Genomic DNA, 19459 nt, shown 5'->3' with positions numbered 1-19459 from the left:
GTGACGTGGATGTCTTGTCAAAAGCCCGTGTAAATGTAGGAGGTCTTGCTCGATCAGATCGGTGGAGTGGCAAGTTTCTTTTTGCTTCACTTGCTATTCACTTTGTACCTGAAAACTTTTCAGAGCTGAGCTGAGCTGAGCTGAGCTCCTTCAATCAATTTGATTAGAACTAACAACCAAGTGTGTTTGCCGACAGTTGTGCGCTTGTGAGCCTCAACTCGATAAACTCAACAAACTCAACTAAAGGAAGGTCGCGGGTGGCAAGAAACAGTGTGAAATGTCAGTCTGTCAGTCTGTCTGTCTGTCTGAGTGAATAACCTAAATAAATAATTTGTGTTTTCAACGCTACATTGTGCGTCACTGTTACCACAGTTAAATATTTATTGATTGACCACTCCAAAAAAAAAAAAAAATAACATTGAACAAATTTTTTTTTATTGTTTATACCCTGAAAATCGTGCTTTAAATTTCGTATGGATGCCGCACAATATGGCTTCACACAGTTGTCGGTGTTATTCTCACCCTGCTTGGGGTCATGTGATATATTTTATTTTTGAAATGCACGTATCTACAAAGTGGACGTGTTTGTTTATCTTTGGCGGCGGACGGAGTCGCCCCTCGGGGACGCAGATAAAAAGTTGAATGTTGGCGATGAGAACAAACATACACTCCTTTGCATCGTACCATTGTGTTCCCATATAACACGTACTGTATGCTGGGAGCTGGCTTCCTGTTTGGTCCGGATGTGGACCAGAGTCTGGAGCATTCCGCGGCTTGCAAGGAGGCTCGCAGATGTCTTCAGCAAAAAATAAATAAATAAATAAAAAAGTCACTCCGGCCCTTCTCTGAGTTTGATCTGCACATTTGCCTCGCATGGAGTTGGTTATCTTTCTGCTTTTGATGTTCAAAAGGGGGGGAGGGGGCGCTTGCAGGCTGCCTGACGCTGTCTCCGTCCTGTGCATCTTCCTGCCAGCTGCGGATCAGCGGAGGAGTGCTAAAGCGCTTGTCGGAGGGTGTGCGGGGATCACCCGCCAGTTCCGCACAGCTAATTGAGGTCAGAAAAAAAACTCCCCAAGAAGTCTTTCACTGGCGCTCAACTCGGCTTCGGTGCCGTCTCTGGCTCATGGAGGTGCAAAAGCAGCTGGAGGAGATGGTTCGAGGTCATTGTTACCGAGTCGATCCTTTGCCAAAGTCATGCAGACATGTGGCCTCCATGCTGCCGCCACCCTGCGACGTTCCATCACACACGATGGGTTGAACTGCCAGACAAGGTCAAATTGATTGGTCGGCTCAGGATGGATTAGCGGAGAATTTAAGGGGAATTATCGGACGTAATGGAAAGCGTTTTGGGGCAAACACTTTCGAACAACAGCGAAGGTTTGCCTGTCCTAACCTGTTGTCGCCGCTACACAAACGACCGCTGAGGGTTGTTTATATGGAGGATTTAGTTTGTGTGTTTGTCTGCATAATCCCTGCCAAAGCCTGCGGCGGGCTTGGAGGAAGTTTCACGCGGGGACTTTAAGGTGGCGTTTAGCTCTCGATCCAGGAGATAAACCACCGGTTAGGACGTTGACCTGTATTTACTTTTACTGTGTTTCAAGGTGTTTACATGCTCAGGGAATCATAATGTGAACGAGGTTATTATGGGATTAAAGCGGTTGGGGTGAAACTGTGGCGCCTTGGCTGAGGTTTCCGTCTTTGGCTTCAGTCGTTTTCTTCCTATCTACCTTAAACTTACCTCCAGATGAATGGAAAAAGCATTTTCATTGCAAGTATTTATCCTCTATTTGGTGACATTAATGTCACGGGGAGGTCTAGTGCCAAACCATGAGCAAAGGTGGAGACCGTGAGATATTTAACAACGGTAATGCTCCCAAATGTGATGCGCCTCGCACAGAGAAGCCCGTCAGCTGGTCTTAGAGAGGTGAAGGTGCAACGCCATCCTCTGGTGGTTCTCTTCCCCCAGCGGAATCAGCAGGAATCATCATTATGCAAACAGTCCAGTTTGTGTGTCTGTTCCCCAGTGTGCATATTACAAGGAACTCAAGGCCTGGTCCTACTGTCAATCTAGATGGACCAGAGATTGAAGAAGGTCGTTTTAATCCAGAGACGTAGCGTCAGCCTTCCCTGTGGTGATTATTGCCCTGGTCTAATATTTATGTGTTGCACCATCAGCTAAACTCTGCCTGTGTAATAAACACATTTGCCTTTCTGTTGCTGCATGAAATGCATTCATATTTTTCCTGTTAGTTTCTTGTGTAACAGCTGTATTTTTATGATTCTACCCGGCGGTTTCACACTGACGCACTTCCTGCAGAGGTGTCACCTGTACTGGCAGCACGTTATTCGTCATGTGCTGCCAGTGCAGGTATGCAGGTTTGGTCTGTCAGCTAAAATGTAATTGGAGGAAAAAACAAACAAACCTACAGCCTTCAATGCACAGTACTAGATGAAACATCACGAGTTCTTCTGTTCATTTTTTCAGAACCAAAATCTGAATAAAGTTTGCATGTGATGGATAGGTTTCAAAGAACAATCGGATTGGATTTTGCTTTCTGTGCTGTATAAATATGTCTGTTGGGATCAAATTTCTCCTTCCTCCTCCTCCCCCATCCTGTGAATAAGAGGAAATGCAACTTTTCCTCGCACAGTTTGGAACCAGGCTATAAATACAACGGCCTGACAGTGATGTGGAGGCCACTTGGCGCTCCGCATGGCAGTGACGGCTTATGGGCAGGCGGGAGGCCACGCCGTGCCTCGAGTGCCCACTAGATTTAATGACTTAATGCGTTGTTGTTCTTTTGCGGCACATTTTCCACCTCCCCCGCCCCCCAGAAAAAAAAAGGAATCAAAGAATGAATCACCATTTCAAACCCTGGTGATTATATCTTGAGCTGCCTTGTGCAAAAAAACAAAAAACAAAAACAAATCGTATACATAAGACGGCGGCTCATGATGAATTTAATTCCGCAGCCTGTCACGCCTGATTTCATTTGTCCCACGGGTGCCAATCTCTCACTATTTGTGTCGTTGTCATGGAGCCGGGTGACAGGCCGACGCGTCCTATCGTTCGATTGCCTACGTCATGTCTTTTTTGTTTGAGGGGTGCTGGATTGGTCGAGGTCTTTCAGCGCAGACGATTCCTCCAAATGTGTAGCGCAGACACCGCTTTCCCTCTTTGAAGCCTGATTATTATTTATTTATTTATTTGTTTGTTTCACGACCGAATGCACAACAGATGATGGTTTAAAAAAAAAAAAATGCACCGAGGTGCTCAAAGCAGCTCCTCCGATAGCCAAAGAGTGGCAGTGAGTCCGAGAGGGTGGACGTCGACTCCGGCGTTGGGCAAGAGTGAAACCGAAGAAAGAGGAGGGCGCTGGAATCCAGTTTTGGCCATGTGGCTCAGGGTGCAGCATCGGTGGCGGTGGCAGCAGCAGCCAGGCTTACGTAACTTCTGACTCGTACCCCGCTGGCACCCTGCAGGCCCTCAGCAAACTTGGAACATCCAGCTGTTTATGCCTCAGTTGAGTTTTTTCACAAAAATCTGCTGGCTTCAACTCGCTCGTCCGCCTGGAGACAGCGGAAAACTTTTGAGGGGGGAAAACAGTTTTCGGAGCGGCAGCATCCGCCGTACAAACAGCCGGGTTCAAGCCGTCGCCCCTCCCCCACTCATTCTTAACAGCAGCACGCAGACACACACTGATAAACTCAATTTCCATTTGCTCCCCCGTGTTTTTGCTGACACTGAAAAAACATTTTGTTTCTGGTTTATCGGCACGAAAGGTCAGAGCACAAGTCTGTTTGGAGCAACAAGACATTCACACTCATGGAGGAACCAGTCGGACTTCTTAGCTGTTTATTAGAGCAGTTAGCAACTGTGCGTGGCCTCCCATTGGTGCATCCCTTTGGTAGACGCCAGAGCCAACCAGGAGTAGAGAAAAGCCTCCTTACTCCTCTGATCAAACTGCCCTTATTGCAGGACCCACCCAACGCCATTGTTTACCATCTTGCAGACGTTTCCTGTTTTTGCCACCCTGACTACCCCCCAAAGCCCTGACCTCCAAACCTCCAGCCAGACACTCCAGTCTGAAAGCAATTCAGGCTGGAGTTCTTCAAGGTAGATCTTGCACTTGAAATTTGAGCAGCCCATCTGCTTTGTGGGGTGAACTGTGAACGAGCATCTCGTCGTGATCTGCATTTAATTATTGTGTGTAAAGACACTTTAATTGTTTGTTCATTGTTTGTTATTCAGGATGCTGTGAATCCCGAAGCTCGAATGTGTCCTCAAATTTCCTTAAGGAGGGAGAAATTGCTCCAAACTGCTGGTCCCTCAAAGTAGGGCTCCTTGTGAGAGGCGTTAAGAATAATGATAATGTTGAAAGATTTGGGATGGTATATTCATGCTGCTGCTGCTGTTGCTGCTGCTGCTGCAGCCTCCTGCTCTGTCAGCGTGCCCGTGTGTGTGTGTCTGTGTAGACTTGTGGCAAGCCTCGTAAAGAGCATGGGGGCATTGCTGCAGACCTGAAAACCACTTATCAAAGCAAAGTGCATCTACAGCTGGGGAACGAAAAAATAGATACCTTTACTTAAGGTAACCGAAAATGTGAGTAAATTATGCTGAATGGCCCTTTTTGTGAGGAAGCTGTTGCAGCTGTGAAGGCAGCTGTCAAAGGGGGGAGAAGGGAAAAAATGAAAACGTTTGTCTGAGGGCTGAAGCCCCTGGAGCACCTGTTGTACCTGACTGACTAGAACAAAGAGGCTCTTTGGCTGCATTCAGACTGCAGGCCAGTCTGATTCAAGTCAGATTCCTTCTCAAATCTGATTTTTTTTAGGGCTGACTATTTGTAGCAAGTGTCTAAATGGGATGTGGCTCTGTTCAGACTGGGCCACATTATTGACCCATCCGACAGGTTGTTGTAGCTACGACGTCGGAGCGGAGGCGTCGTCCAGCGTAGCGTGTAGTGTGTGACATTATATAACTGCGATAGCGGCACTTGTTGTGGCTTGAATGGAGCTCTCTCCCCACGCACTGATGAGCCATTGAGCTTCCTCCTCCTCCTGAGACGCATCTGTCCAAATGTTACTGGAAACTACCTCCCGAAGGTGGTTTCAATCCGTTTTGCAAAAATTGGATTTCATGTGATTTGTGACTGTTCAGACTACACTTCATCTGGATGCGCTAAAAATTGGATTTTGGCTGGCAGTCTGAACGTAGCTTTTGAGACGCCGCACTGGGGACATGCTTGTCACATCTGCCCTCGAAGATATTGATTCACTGTCCATTTATTCCTGGAGTTGTTATTTGATAACATGCAACATTTCTTTTTCCATTTTTCCAACTCAGTACCTGGAGAGTTAAATTTTGATTAATTAAGCTTTTGATGCTTTGTGATGCTAGCAGCCAGCAAAAACAACTGCTGTGACTGCTAGCCATGCTAAAGAGATGCAGCGCCTTGCAGGTGGTGCCTTGCTGTATATTTTCAGATGAAAAGGGGCGCGAGGGACAGCACTGCGGGTTTGTTTCTGCCGAGCAAATGTTTCCGCTTCACGCTTGACTAACTTTGGCAAGAATTCATTCAGTCGTGGCGGCACATCACAGCCCAGCACGGCACTCTGTGGTGAATGTTGCTCATTGCCCGTTGCAGTTTCGTCCCACACACATTGCGACCGTCGAATCCTCGGCTAAACTAGCGATAAAATAGTTTGCTGGTCTGTCTGGATGCGATAGACAGAAAGCCTCATCTTTCCAAATGATTTGAACAGGCTTTTTTCCAGACGGAAGTCTGAAATGAGTCCAACAGATTTTGGAGGGAATCCTGTTCCAAGCTGATGTATCACCTGAAAAGTGTTTCTTGTTTCTTCTTGTTGGCAAACTGAATGATAGTTTTTTTTTTTTTTTTTACCTTCAAGTAAGTTGGAGTGATCTGATATTTTTTTTTCTAATTTACTTTCCCAGACAGGACTGTTGAAGTTGTCAGACGAGGAGATTTTCATCCAACCCCTGGAGAAGTCCAAGGCTGACTCCTCAGCTCCACAAGCCCACGCCGTCTACAGACGTCACACGTCCCCGTCCTCCAGTCTTCCAGTCGTTCAGAAGGTCTCAGGGAAACACGCTCACCAAGGAACCTGTGGAGTCGAAAGTACAAAAAAACAAACAAAAACAACACAGAGCAAACGCACACGTTTTCTGCAGGCAACCAATCCAAAATTCTGTTGGCTGCACCTTTTCAAATGTTCACTCTCAGTTATGGACTCCTCTGAAGTAGCCTTGTGTAATGATTCATCCTAAAAACTTGTAAATCTGTCAATTAATTCATCAGAAATCTCAACCTCTCAGTTTCAGGGTGGACTTTGCCACTGGGCCACTCAGCTGGTGCCCACTGTGACATCACATTGGGCGGTTTCCCATTATCGACATCTGACACATTATGTTTGACGCCCATTTAGCCAATGTTTATCGGCCACACCAAGCACTAGCTGCTGACACAAGAGACAGTGTGAGAAAGTGTTACATTTCTTGCTATTTATTAATCTGTCAAAGGAGGCAATACATTTAGAATTGTCTGTGCAACTAATATTAGAACGCTGGAGAAAAAGCCAGGCTGGGTTTTGGGAAGGGAGACAGAAGTAAAGATGAGCAATCTGCAGAGCTTTTCACCGCGCATCAGAGTGCCTTCGACCCGGTGTTGGTTTTTCATCCTTTACGTCGGGGCTCCAGGTCATGCAGGTTATATCACCCGTCTACTGTGCGGCGGAGTGCTCAAAGTCTAACATTTGAAATTGAATGCACTTAGGGAGCTGAAATGGTTGCAGCTTTGAACCTCTCAATGAACAATGAGCCTTCACATTCAGCAGGGAGTTTCAAACAGCGGGCAGTTCAAGTGGACAAGGTTATTTAAAACATGAGTCACCCATCTGTCAGTTTTCTATGGCACTTACAGCTGTCTGGCCAATCACAGCCGTCTGGGCGTGAATGCGGCGTCAGTTAATGGCCAACCCCCACACAGACGTACGGAGAACATGCAAACGCCACACAGAAACCCTGGGAAACAGGCCCTGGTTTTCCTCGATACAGCAACAGACGTAGCCAAGCAAGTAGGAAGCAAGACGGAGTCAAACGCATTTCCAGCCTCTTGTTGTGTGGCAACACGGCTTGGCAACATGTTCATACTCACAGTCAGTTTTTCCAGAATCTTCCTTGGACTGTGAAATTTCTTCACTAGTATCCTGAGATACCATCCATCCATCCATCTTCTATACCCGCTTATTCCTATTCAGGGTCACGGGGGTCTGCTGGAGCCTATCCCAGCTGTCTTAGGGCGAAGGCAGGGTGACACCCAGGACAAGTCGCCAGTTCATCGCAGGGCCACATAGAAACAGACAACCATTCACACTCACATGCACCCCTACGGACAATTTAGAATGTTCAATTGACCTCACATGCATGCATGTGGGAGGAAGCCAGAGAACCCACGCAGAAACAGGGAAAACATGCAAACTCCACACAGAAAGGTCCCAGGTCCGGGCCCTGGAATCGAACCCACGACCTTCTTGCTTTGAGGCGGCAGCGCTAACCACTGCGCCACCGTGTCGCCATCCTGAGATACCATATAGACCATATTGAATATTCGTATAAGACATATATATATATATAAACAGACATATATTCATTTATATATGCATATGCGTTGTGTGTATTCTGTCTCTGCTTCCCAGGTTCCCATCAAAGATCAGAGAGCGTGGAAAGGAAGCGGGAACGCTGGGAGCTCCGCCAGCAGAGGAAGCGCCGGAGAATCCGACAGCGCTCGGTTAGCAAGGAGAGGTGGGTGGAGACGCTGGTGGTGGCCGATGCCAAGATGGTGGAGTACCACGGGGCGAAAGATGTGGAGAGCTACGTCCTTGCCGTCATGAACATTGTGAGTAGGCTTCAAGCCAAATTGTGCAGAAATCACAAAGATGTCAAAGGTCGTGTAATGTGATCATTTTAGGTCAAAGCTTTTAAAGAAAAAGAAAGGAAAAGAAAAAAACCTGCAGAACTCCAGAATATGGCAAGCTTAGCCCTGCTGAAAGTGATGCATCATGAGAACTCCCACATGCTCTCACATGTTTGGAAGGAGACAAAAAGCTTGGTGGAGTTCGCCTTTATGACATCACAGTGGGCTGATTCACAAAAGAATTGACCATTTTAGCACACAGTTTCTGTGCAGCAAAATAGTTCACTGTTACTTCCTAAAGTTTTCTAGACTTTTGTTCCATTTGTGGTGCAGTTCGGCAACAGGCGACAATAGATGTAAAAAATTGACTTTGGCAAAGTCTGGCATAATAGGTGACCTTTGAACGTTTGTACGGAGTTCTGACTAACTTCATGAATAATAAATACATAATCAAGGCCGTTTTCTTTTTCTCTGCTCTCCTGGCTGGTTATTTAACCGTCACCATAATCTATTGAAAAGAGAACACCTTCCTAATTAATTTTGGTCCTGCGTATCAAATATTATATTGAATTAAGATAAATATGCACTATTTTCTTTTTAACATCGTTTTTGGTTGCTTTTGAGTGCTTTAATTAGATTTAATACTCCAAACAGATGGTTTCCAAAGCATAAAGAGCAAGCAAACAAACCCAAAACAAAAATTCAAAATATAGTTTAATTTTTAATTTTCTGAAATAATGACAATGTTATTAAATACTCGTAAACATTATTGATAGGTTGTTTACATAAATACTATGATTATTAAAATAGCTTTTTCTTTTCTGTGCTTACACAAAGGAAACATTAACCTCACCGCTCTGCATCCCCCACACAATCAGTGTCACCACTGAGCATAACAACCAGGGGGTTAAATAAACAGATTCCTGGCCTGTCATTGATAACCTCGCATGACTTCATGTTTCCAACGTGCCATCTGCGCGGCTTCGCCGCCACTCTAAGGAAGGGGAACGTTAGCGGCCGAGATCCCCGCGGTTCAGCGGAGCTGACGGGCGATAATAGAGCGAGGAAGCAGCCATTCTTCCCTGCATCCTCCCATGGTTCTTATTTTGGGACCTCTTACACTCCAGCTTTGAACCTGAAAGTCCCGAATGATTCACCTCTGATGAAACGGCCTCACACGGCAAGAAGAGGAAACAAGTTCTGACCCGAGTCCCAACAGCAACCGATGGCATCATCTTCCTCCGCCGCTCGCTTCTCCATTGTCTCATCATGTCGTGTGTGTGTGTGTGTGTGTGTGTGTGTGTGTGTGTGTGTGTGTGTGTGTGTGTGTGTGTGTGTGCCGCTGTGGAATGATTTATTACCAGTGTTGTTGATCCTGGCAGAAAGCAAGTGCAAACAAAAATAGCTGCCCACTTCCTTCACGTTATAACCCCTTGATGGATTGCTGTATTTTTCTCAGAGGTACTTATCAGAACTAGAGACTAATAACAAACGACTTACAAGTCACAAAAACATTTGAGCTTAAAAACAAAACAAAACATAATCGTAGATTTATCTTACTAACAATGGAAGAAGGAAGCACCGCGCATCTTTCATTCCAGAAAAAAGAAATTGTGGCAGATTCGCTCGTGGCCCTGTTTAGTATCAAGCTTTTATGAGATGTGAATGAGAGCAACTCCATCTGCTGATGAATGGAGTTCAGTGTGTGTCCCACGAGGTTCCGTTACACAACTCACAACAGAGGCTCCAGTGTGTTTTGACACTCCGACGAACGGCAGGAAAAATGAGAAGAATTTGATTGTTTTAATGCGAGCGCTGGCCGGGTGCATATCGCAGAGTGTCTCCGCCGCCGTCAGACTCAAGTGGATCCTTAACAGCGAAATTGGTTTCACTACCGGGGCCAACGTTTGCGGAGTTTCCTCCCTCCCGCTTCTTTGGCAGCCGCTCTGCTGTTTCCGAGCTGATTAAACTTCTCAAGTTGCCAGAGAGTGAAAACAGAGTCGCGTCCGCCTCAGGAGAAGAAGAAGAAGAAGAAGAAGAAGAAGGAGAAGAAGTGCAGTCACTGTGTTCAGTTGAAGCGGCATAGCTGTGGACGCATTCGTTACTATGCTTGGCATTTGCAGCCTCTACGAGTCGCTGCTGTGAGAGCTTGTGACAGCACAAAACATAGGATGAAATATGTGCACATCCAGCAGCAACATCCATCCAAGAGGAAGCTGCGCGTCTCTGCCAGCGTGTGAAGCTTTGACCCAGAGTGCTTGACGACAGATGGAATTCTTGACTTCATTGTAAGCTTCTGCTTCTGATGATGTGTGTTGGCCTTGCGAGCTGGGAAAATCAGACTTTGTTGCTACGGAGCAACATAACCCCCCCGCGCCCCCCTCCCCCCCGACCACATTCTCACTCGGGGTGAGGAAAATGTCCTGGCAGGCTCATCTTCTTGTAACTTATCTGTGAAGACAAGTGTGAGAGCGCTGCCCATGTGGAATTTCGGGGCTGATGTTTTTTTTTTTTTTTTAAAGGAGGTTATAAATCGTCTTTGCCCAGCCAGACAGAATGTGGAGTGATAGAACCAGGAGGTGGTCGGGAACGAGTTGAGCACCTTGGAACAATTGTGGGCTTAGATAAGTGAAGAATGTTTCCAGGTTTTATTCTGGCACTCTTGTGTGTCTCTTGTGTGCCAGAGGGGAGGAGAGCGGCCGGCTGGCGTGGCTGGTTGCTCGGCCTGTGGACTCTTTAAATAGAAATAGCCATCGGTAACTGCCGAGCCAGGCTTTGGCATTGACACTCGCGCTGTTCGCTGTGTGACACCTGCGCCTCGTCAAACATTTTTTCGTGTAAAATCTCAGTTTACCGCAAGTTTTTCACGTCGACAGCGGCCCTCACACAAACCCAGACCCCGTGTTCTCTTTCACCTGCGAGTTTATTCACCGCTTTATCTCATTTCCATTGAAAGAAACTTTGAGGCACCGACTGATGGAACAGAGAGTGGCAACCTTGAGAGGGAAACCATGCGTGTAACGGAGCCACATTTGTAAAGTCAGACATGGCTCATGTCTTCACACGAAAGGCAGAATGATGTTTTCTTGTTTCATTTGTCTTGTCTGAATTTATTCTGAAAGAGTTGAGTTTGAGGTTGGAAAGGTTCTGCTCATGTGTCAGCGGTAATCAGCTGCTCTCTGTGTGTGTTTGTGTCAAAGTGAGGGAGAGAGAGTGTGAGGGATAGAGAGAGAGACTGGTGAAAAAACATATGTGATGAAGGAATGTGTGAACATCACATAAAGCCCCAATTCCACTGGGACACACTGGGGCATCGGATGTTGACACACTCAAATGATTAAGTCATTTTTGATGTAGGTGGATGTGTTCTGACTCGGAGGTTAAACTGCCCCTCTCCCCCCCGACTCCCTTTAAGTTTTTATTTATTTTTTTACTCCATTGTTTCCTCTCTGTTTGCTTGCCTCTGTCCCTCTCAGATTTCACCTCCCATTTCCGCCTGTTCAGCTGTGAAAGGTCAGCGTGCACCTTGGCAGAGCTCGCCCTCCGTGGCTCATTATGTGAGGACACTTTCACAATGGTGTCTGGACGACAATCTTCCGCACATATGGAATTTTAATGGGTGGCAAACATCAGTGAGGTCACCAAGGGCCAACACAGAGCACCTCAAACATATTGTTGAAGGTGGAAGTACCACCAGAGCCGATGGCACTTCCCTCATGCAAGTCAAACTCTTGTCATAGTGGAAAAGATGTTTTTTTTTTTTTTTTTTGCTTGAAGCCTTTATGTAATACAGCTCTACAGGACGCTTTGAGCTACTGCTACCTGTGGATAATTGACAAACAGCTTTCAATGGGCTTTTTGCTAGATGGATACTTGATGTAAAGCCAAAGGATTTTGGAATTTCACATGGCGGATTTAAGTCCCCCTCCCACCAGCAGTTTCCACATCGTGCCTGCGATTGCACTCTGGAGCAAATTGCCTCCGTTCGCAGCAACCTTCTGCGTTTCCATTGCACACTGCGCCACATGACTCTGGAGTGATCCGGAGACCCGCTGCTTCGCCCGGGATGCGCGCCGGCTCTATTTCCAGCCACTTTTTTTTAGATGGCGGCAAACGGGAAATTGAATGTGCACAGCGTTCCAATACAAAAGTTCAAAGCGCAACGCTGCGCACGGCCTTGCACAAGCAAACATAGAGGCAACAAGCACAATTAGTGTGGAGAAAAACAAAGAGCTTTTCAGCGGCTGCAAAAGAAAAGAGAGAGAGCCACGCAAACATTCACAGCGGGCTCATGTTAAAGCGCTTCCACCAGCGTGGGGACCAATTCCTTGGTGAACTCGTAGCGCTCCTGTGATTTTTTTTCGCCTTGTGCAGTGCAGTGCTCCATAAAATTGATCCTGTGATGCGGCCGAATCCAGTGATGTGGACGACTCTTGTGCTGCTGTGATAAAGGCGCATCACAGGAGCGGGGGCCTGTCTGAAGTGCGATCAGGCGAGTCACGTCTCCACGTCTCCCTCCCGGGATGCAGCCGTTCACATCTCCAAGACAAAGGAGGCTTCCTTCTTGAAGGGTGCGACTGAAGCTCAGTGGCAGACGTGTTGTTGGAGATGTAGAGAAACGGGTGGTGTAGCGTCTTCACTTGGCTTGACTGATTATTCCAAAGCGTCAGCGACGGCTGTTGTGGCCTGGACTCATCCAACCGATCCATACTCTCTTCTCAACGCAGCCTCTCCAATCAGAAGCATTCATCCATCTCTAAAGTGAACACATTTTTGCCCAGCCTCGCCTCCTGGTCTCAAACGCCATTCCACCTGGAAGTCAGTCCCCAATGTTTTTGTTTTTTTTTTCACTTGATTGATCAGCTAGCTGGGGTTGCAAAGATTAAATCCACTTGGTAGTGGTTTTCCTAAATGTTACCTGCACTGTGGACCAAAACCTCATCACCAAGCAGCCGATTTGTAGAAACAAAGCTATCTGCCCTGTGATTTATGTTTTACATTTAAATGGAACCCTGAATGTGACATGCACACAGACACAATCACACACACACACACACACACACACACACACACACAGTGATCTCTGTCGGTGTAATTTGGAGGACACGGAAGCCGTCTACTTCAGAGACAGTGCCCCGGTGCCCAGTGTGTGTAACTCGTCCACACATCATGTTTGGTCTCTGTCTCATCCCTCACACTTTCAAACCACGGGAAAACACTAAACAATGTCTGTAATCTTTGTTGTCTTGGTGTTCAAGTTGGGTGAAAATAGATAATGTTTACAATGTTTTATCCTTGTTTAATCCTGTGTGTTTCACTTCACTGTATATGCTTTTTAGTACAGTACAATGACCGTCAAAGAACTTTCACCCTTAATAAAAGACCGAGTTTTGCATTGAGTGAGCCTCTCTTTGCAGACCAACGCTCAGAGACGTGTCTTTCAGTGTATAGACAGATATATCGCTGTCTCCACTCTTTCATCCCCAGCCTTTTCCTTTTGGCTACAGTTCTCTCTCCGCTTCTATCTTAGCATTAACTTGGATCCAACTCAAAGCCGCTGCGGTGCTTAGATTTTATTTTCTCACTTTAACAATACAAATTGACTCACTTGAGGCTTTTTTCTGCAAAGCTCACACAACAGCTGGACTCCCATCAAGCCGGTTTTGTCTTGAGGACATTGATTTGCACGGTATGAAAACAGCTGGATGGAAAAGTTTTCAATGCGCTGAGAGAGTTTGCAAAACTTTTTTCATTTATTTGTGTGGCTATTTTTTTTGATGATAGTGAAGATAAATAAGAGCAATGGAAAAATAATAAAATATATCAATATCTGGTTTTGAAAAAAAGTGTAGGCTTGAGTTGCAGTGTTTTCTCCAGCTTTAATACTTGCGAGAGCATATGAAAACATGTGTCGATGCATGTTTGCCATAGAGTGTGTTTAGTGTCTAAAGATATGAATATATAAATATTGTTTTTTACTTGCAAATAAAGGAATCGAGTCTTCAAAAGTTGATGAAAAAGATTAACTGTTTCTAAAACGGAAAAATATATATATTTTTACTTGAGTTGGTAACACTTTTGTTCAGTGACAAACAGGTTTTTAATTGAATACCAGGAGAAGCAAAACACAGACCAAACAAACCAAAGGAAATGCAGAAGTAATAACGTGGACAGCCCGACGCTCTGATGTATGAAATATCTCTCTCATCGCTGTTTTCCTTTCAGGTCCATATTTACAAGTCATTGAAGCATACAGATTGTGGTCTTTGATTCTGTTCATGCTTCTGTACGGCTATAGTTAGCTATATAGTAGTTGAAATGATAACGAACATTTCAAGAACAATCTTCTGAACTCAGTTGGAGTTAATAATGCGATGCTGAAATGTCTCTCTTTGTCAGGTGGCGGGTCTGTACCGGGATTCCAGTATTGGAAATGCAATCAACATTGTGGTTGTTCGGCTCATCTTACTGGAACGGGATGAGGTAAAATATAACCCTTTCAAAAATATATCTGCAAAATGTGTACACACGCACGTATATGTATGTACGTGTGTGTGTGTGTGTGTGTGTGTGTGTGTGTGTGTGTGTGTGTGTGTGTGTGTGTGTGTGTATTCATGCACGTATATAGTATGAAACCAACACTAATGCTAACCTTTAGCATTAGAAAAAGGTGGGGAAATCTGCTGAACTCCGTGAAGCTTTACAAACAGCTAGTTAGCGTGTATTAGCCTAAAACACATTTGTTCCTTTGACGCCTGGGGCGCACAGGTGTGAAATTGCAGTGTAGTAAATTTGTGGAGTGGAAACGCTTCACACACCCTCAACTCGAACCCGTAAATGGATAGCACCTCACAAACGGCAAAAGGCGATAATAAGGACCAGGACGGCCGTGAATCGTTCTGTGAATCAAATTACTAATGTATGAACGGACGAGGCGATTCGGCAAAGGCTTAGTGTCACCGTAGAGCAGAGCTGCCGAGTTGGTTTGAATCGACAGCCTATCAGCCAACCAGAACCGCGTGCTTGTCGCGGTATAGTTGCGTGCGCATGCTAATGGCGAAGTTTAAAACCGAGTAGAGTCGACTGACCGCAGTAAGGTAATCACCTCATTTATTAGAGCTGTTTACTTAAGTGCTACTTTGAAGTGTAAGAGTCATCCACTTGATGTCAAACTGCTAGCGAGAGTATAAAATGTGCTGTGTAGCAACTAGGTAGCACATTTTTTGACAAATGACTCGCATTTTTGGCGTTTATTTAAGGTGTAAGATAAATTATTCTGTTTTTAGAGAAAGTTTAGTGATGGATTCACACCCTGTAGTTGAAGTGAAAAGTGAAGAAAAAGAGACAAAAAAAACCCCACTGCCATTCCCCATCAGTGTAAAACAGCAGCGTGCAAATTGGAACATTTCCAATGTTGAGTCTGGACGCCACACAATAAGTGGACAACATCAAAGTCTATAACCGGACTGTTTTCTGTTTACGCTCACAGCTGGTATGAAGACACAGAGAAAAGGATTGAAAAAAACCACATTACTTTGTTTTGCATCTCCAAGAACACAACACCTACACTTGTTAAGTGCTAAAATCTAGGGGCCGAAGTAAACTTGTGCCAAAGTTATTATTTTGTGAAACAAAGCCTACATTTTCCCGGGGCTCATTTTCAGTTGTTTGTTTTCTCTTATCCCTGGTCTTCACATGGCGCGTGGAGGACAGGACGACTTGAAGATTTCACATCACGCTGACAACAGTCTGAACAGCTTTTGTAAATGGCAGAAGAAGCTCAACCCGAAAGGAGAAGAGCACCCACAGCACCACGACGTTGCTGTTCTGCTAACAAGGTAGACACATAAATAAACAAGATTTGCCAGTTGCATCAGTATTGCAAACTTTTACATTTATGATACCTGTTGTTCTTTGACTCTAGAGTTCGTGTTTCTAACTGTTCACTGAAAAGAACAAAGAAAGTTTCACCCCCTGAGCTTTTCCGCAAGTTGAAACTGGATTTTTCTGTCTTTCCGCAGAGGTTTCAGTTGCCCAACCGTGACCGCTCATTTGTTCATGAGAACATTTGTAGTTCAGTGTCTGTGTCTGCCAGCGGTGTAGTTCCCTGACTGCCGTCAACACGTTTGTTATGTATTCCAACAAAGCGTCTTGCGTATTCGTGATCAGTACTGCTCAGACTTCAGCTTTTGCCCCACTGAATGTAAATATTCATGCCCACGCTGTGCACATTGTACCGAAGGGACGGAAATGTTGTGGTTGTGATGTCTCTTTCCGAAAGGAAGGAGCAAAGGTACAAACAAACACATGAAGTTCCCCCACAGCGCAGCTTTGGGACGAGCTTGGATCAAACAGTGAGATGACTGCAGTGAAGCACGTATGGCCGGTCGCCACACGTCACCCCGGATAAGTGGATAAAAAGCTTTTTAGTCAAACCACCGAGGGCTTTGATGTCTCACGGTTGCTTAACGAAACAAACTCAGATATGCAGAAGCGGTTGTGGCTTTGCACTCGGTACGATAAGCCGAGCAATTTTACATTAAAGAGTTGCGTTCAATTATCCTTGAAAGGGGCTGCATAGATTAATCTGTCAACATTTTTCATGCCTGAAGGTCTTTGCACATGCATTTTTTATCAACCATTTGAATTAAATTTTTTCACACCATGGTTTGCCACTCCAAACAAGTGCCAGCAAGGTCACCATTACAAGTGGCTGAAATAAAGTTTTCTCTGGTGAGCAGCTGCACTCAGCCTTGGAGTTAGATTGAGAATGTAAGCCAGGTTAGGAGCACTGGTCCTCGTTGTGAAATGGATTCACAACAAATCCTTCTGGCTCTGTGGTGGGATCAGGATTCCTGACTTTGGAGCGCCCAGCGGTACCCAAAAGAGAGCTGGGAAGGCTGCAGCTTTCCTGAATGTCATTTCAAGCTCTCTCCATGTTTTCCACAGCCAACATAAATGCGCATTAGGCTGGTTGACAACCTAAAGTGTCCGCAGGTGTGAAAGTGCGTAGGTATCTCTCTCTCTCTCTCTGTTAGTTTTTTTGACAGTTGGGATGGACTCCAGGAAACCTGCGAGTTGGAGTGCAACTGGTGGATTTATAAACAGCACATGTTGGGCTTGCCTGATAAAAATATATTCAATTTTATTTTTATTTTAAAAAGTGGTAAGAAAAATTTAAAAATATTGTGGGTGCTCTGGCTGATTCTCCTGTTGGTAATTAGCAGGGAGCAGGTGGAAGAAATAACCTTAACAGGTGGTAGGTTTCATTTAGAGGCAGCTCACAGCTGTTGTTGATTTCATCTTTTTTTTTTCTTTTTTTTCTTTTTTTTTTTTTTAGATGAAGTTTAGATCCTTAAAATGTAAAAAAAATAAATAAATAAAAAAACATTTTCCAACATAATCCTTCCCGTGGTGACGCAGGTAACCCTGCGTTTTCAACAAACACACACTGGTAATGCGGCGGGACGTGTGATTAAAAGAGCGTTCACAGCAGACACAGGAGTGTCACACCGGGCTTGTTTTTAGAAACCAATTTCTTTTATCTGCCGTGCATCGCGGCGCATTAGCACGCCATCCGAGCAGGATCTGACCATCTCGCCGCCGTTACCTCTCCGCAGGAAGGACATCTGCGCCTCCATCAACATGCCCTGCGAGACCCTGGGCCTGTCGCACGTCGCCGGCATGTGTCAGCCGCACCGCAGCTGCAGCATCAGCGAGGACACGGGACTCCCGCTGGCCTTCACCGTGGCTCATGAGCTGGGACACAAGTACGGCTATGCTGCGAACACACACACACACACACACACACACACACACACACACACACACACACACTTGCACACTCGCACAAACGCACAGACGCAAACACACTCTGGACTGACTGGACCAGGAGCAGGTGGATGGAGTGTTTTGGCCACCCACTTCATAGGATGAAAAAATATATATCATGGGATATGTAGAAAACACATGTTTGTCTAAAATGAACAAAAGCAAAGTTACAACAAAATATGTGTCTTTGAAGTCCCACAGTATTCAGCTCTTTATTGAAATGACTCTTAAAACACTGAATAAAATGATGAAATACAGCTATTTTGTTACCTAATTCCTAATAATACAATTTCTTTAAGTTCGGCGGCCCGGATTAAAAAGATTAACGGGCTGCATATGGCCCCTGAGCCATAGTTTGCCCATGCCTGGTCCAGCCAGACCCTATGTACGCTTTTCTTTTAATGATGAAAGTGATAGATTATCACAAAAAGCAGCCCTCTCTTTTCAAACCGCGTTGCCTTACAGACTTTTTTTTTAAAATTCTAATTATCAAGGCAAACTAATTCACCAGCTGTCTATTTAGAAAAAAAGGGTGAAAAAAATCTCCTGCGAGCTCTTTGTGTTTGCGAAAATAGAGGCGCGATGATTGGAAGAAATGTTGTACTTGAACCAACAAAAAGCTCACGTACCAAAGATTGGGAACCAATCAACTACACCATGAAGCGTTCTTCTTACCCCAAGGACGGCCCACAAAAATGATCTTCTCAATAAACCCCCCACCCCCGGCGCGCTGTCGTGATTTGCGTCTGACGAGAGGGCACGTGCTGAGCCCTGACCGGGCGCTGCTTAGTCCCTTTTCAATTGGAGCCAGTCAGAACTCTGTGATCAATATTCCAGTCAGCTGCGAGCGCAGCACGTGGCCATTCGCTACGACTCTGATGAGCTTCCAGCACCGAGAGTGTTTCAGAGTTTGTGATGATTTATTTGTGAGGGAAGCAAATAGGAGAATGGAGGCGAAGGACATTTCCATATAAATATGGCCGTCAGGGTCAAGGATGAAAATCAACTCCCAATAATTGAATGTCCCTTCAGTCTCTGGCGCTGCAGTGCTGAGATTATGCACTGTATAGTCATACGTAGTTACCCTGCAAAAAGAGCGTACCCAGTGGTGCCTCATCCTTGAGAGTCTTTGACATGTAATCCTCACTTTTAATGTCTGAACTCGCAGGCTATAAATAAAGGATTTTCAAGTTTCATCAAGTTTACTTTTTTTTTTAACCTCATTTAACTCAGGGTTGTAAATGCTTTTACTGAACACCACAATGAAAACAATTACATCTCAGATGACGAGTGAGCACAGTCGCCTCCTCAAAAAATATATATATAATAGCTGCAGCACCAATATAAACCATCGGGCGGAAAAACAGCAGAGATAATTGCAGCGCCGAGTCATTACAGCTCGACCATGTTCCAACTTCTGTAAGGCCAGCTATTCTTTTGTCATGGCTTATGTCGTCGCTATTACTAAGAAATGTTGAGAGCGGCGGTGAGGATTGTTGGGCTACGAAGCCTGCAGCCAGCTCTCGACAACCGTTACGCAACTTAACCGCTAGCTCGACGGAAAAGCACAACGGTTCAGATCCTTCAGGGAATGGAGCGCAGCGATGACGTACGGCGCTTCTTGCAGACGATGTTGTGCCCACGATCCACGCCGCCTCTGCCACGTGTCCGCTGAGGACACGTGACCTAATGAT

At 45.4% G+C, this 19459-nt stretch overlaps 1 protein-coding gene across 3 annotated transcripts in view; it reads left to right on the top strand.

Moving 5' to 3' along the window:
- adamts7 (a disintegrin-like and metallopeptidase (reprolysin type) with thrombospondin type 1 motif, 7) overlaps window positions 1-19459 on the top strand; it is a 65841-nt gene that overhangs the window by 5099 nt on the left and 41283 nt on the right. For all 3 annotated transcript variants that reach the window (XM_076019333.1, XM_076019344.1, XM_076019325.1), the window contains exons 3-7: window positions 5957-6140; window positions 7717-7916; window positions 14334-14417; window positions 15648-15772; window positions 17555-17704. In XM_076019333.1, coding sequence (XP_075875448.1) covers window positions 5957-6140; window positions 7717-7916; window positions 14334-14417; window positions 15648-15772; window positions 17555-17704 — 743 coding nt within the window. The remainder of the gene's footprint in view (window positions 1-5956; window positions 6141-7716; window positions 7917-14333; window positions 14418-15647; window positions 15773-17554; window positions 17705-19459) is intronic.

The sequence above is a fragment of the Nelusetta ayraudi genome, unplaced genomic scaffold, assembly GCF_046127955.1.
Source record: "Nelusetta ayraudi isolate G7.1 ecotype Tasmania unplaced genomic scaffold, CSIRO-AGI_Nayr_v1 ptg000002l, whole genome shotgun sequence".
NCBI lineage: Eukaryota > Metazoa > Chordata > Actinopteri > Tetraodontiformes > Monacanthidae > Nelusetta > Nelusetta ayraudi.
This window is presented reverse-complemented; position numbering and strand designations above follow the sequence as displayed.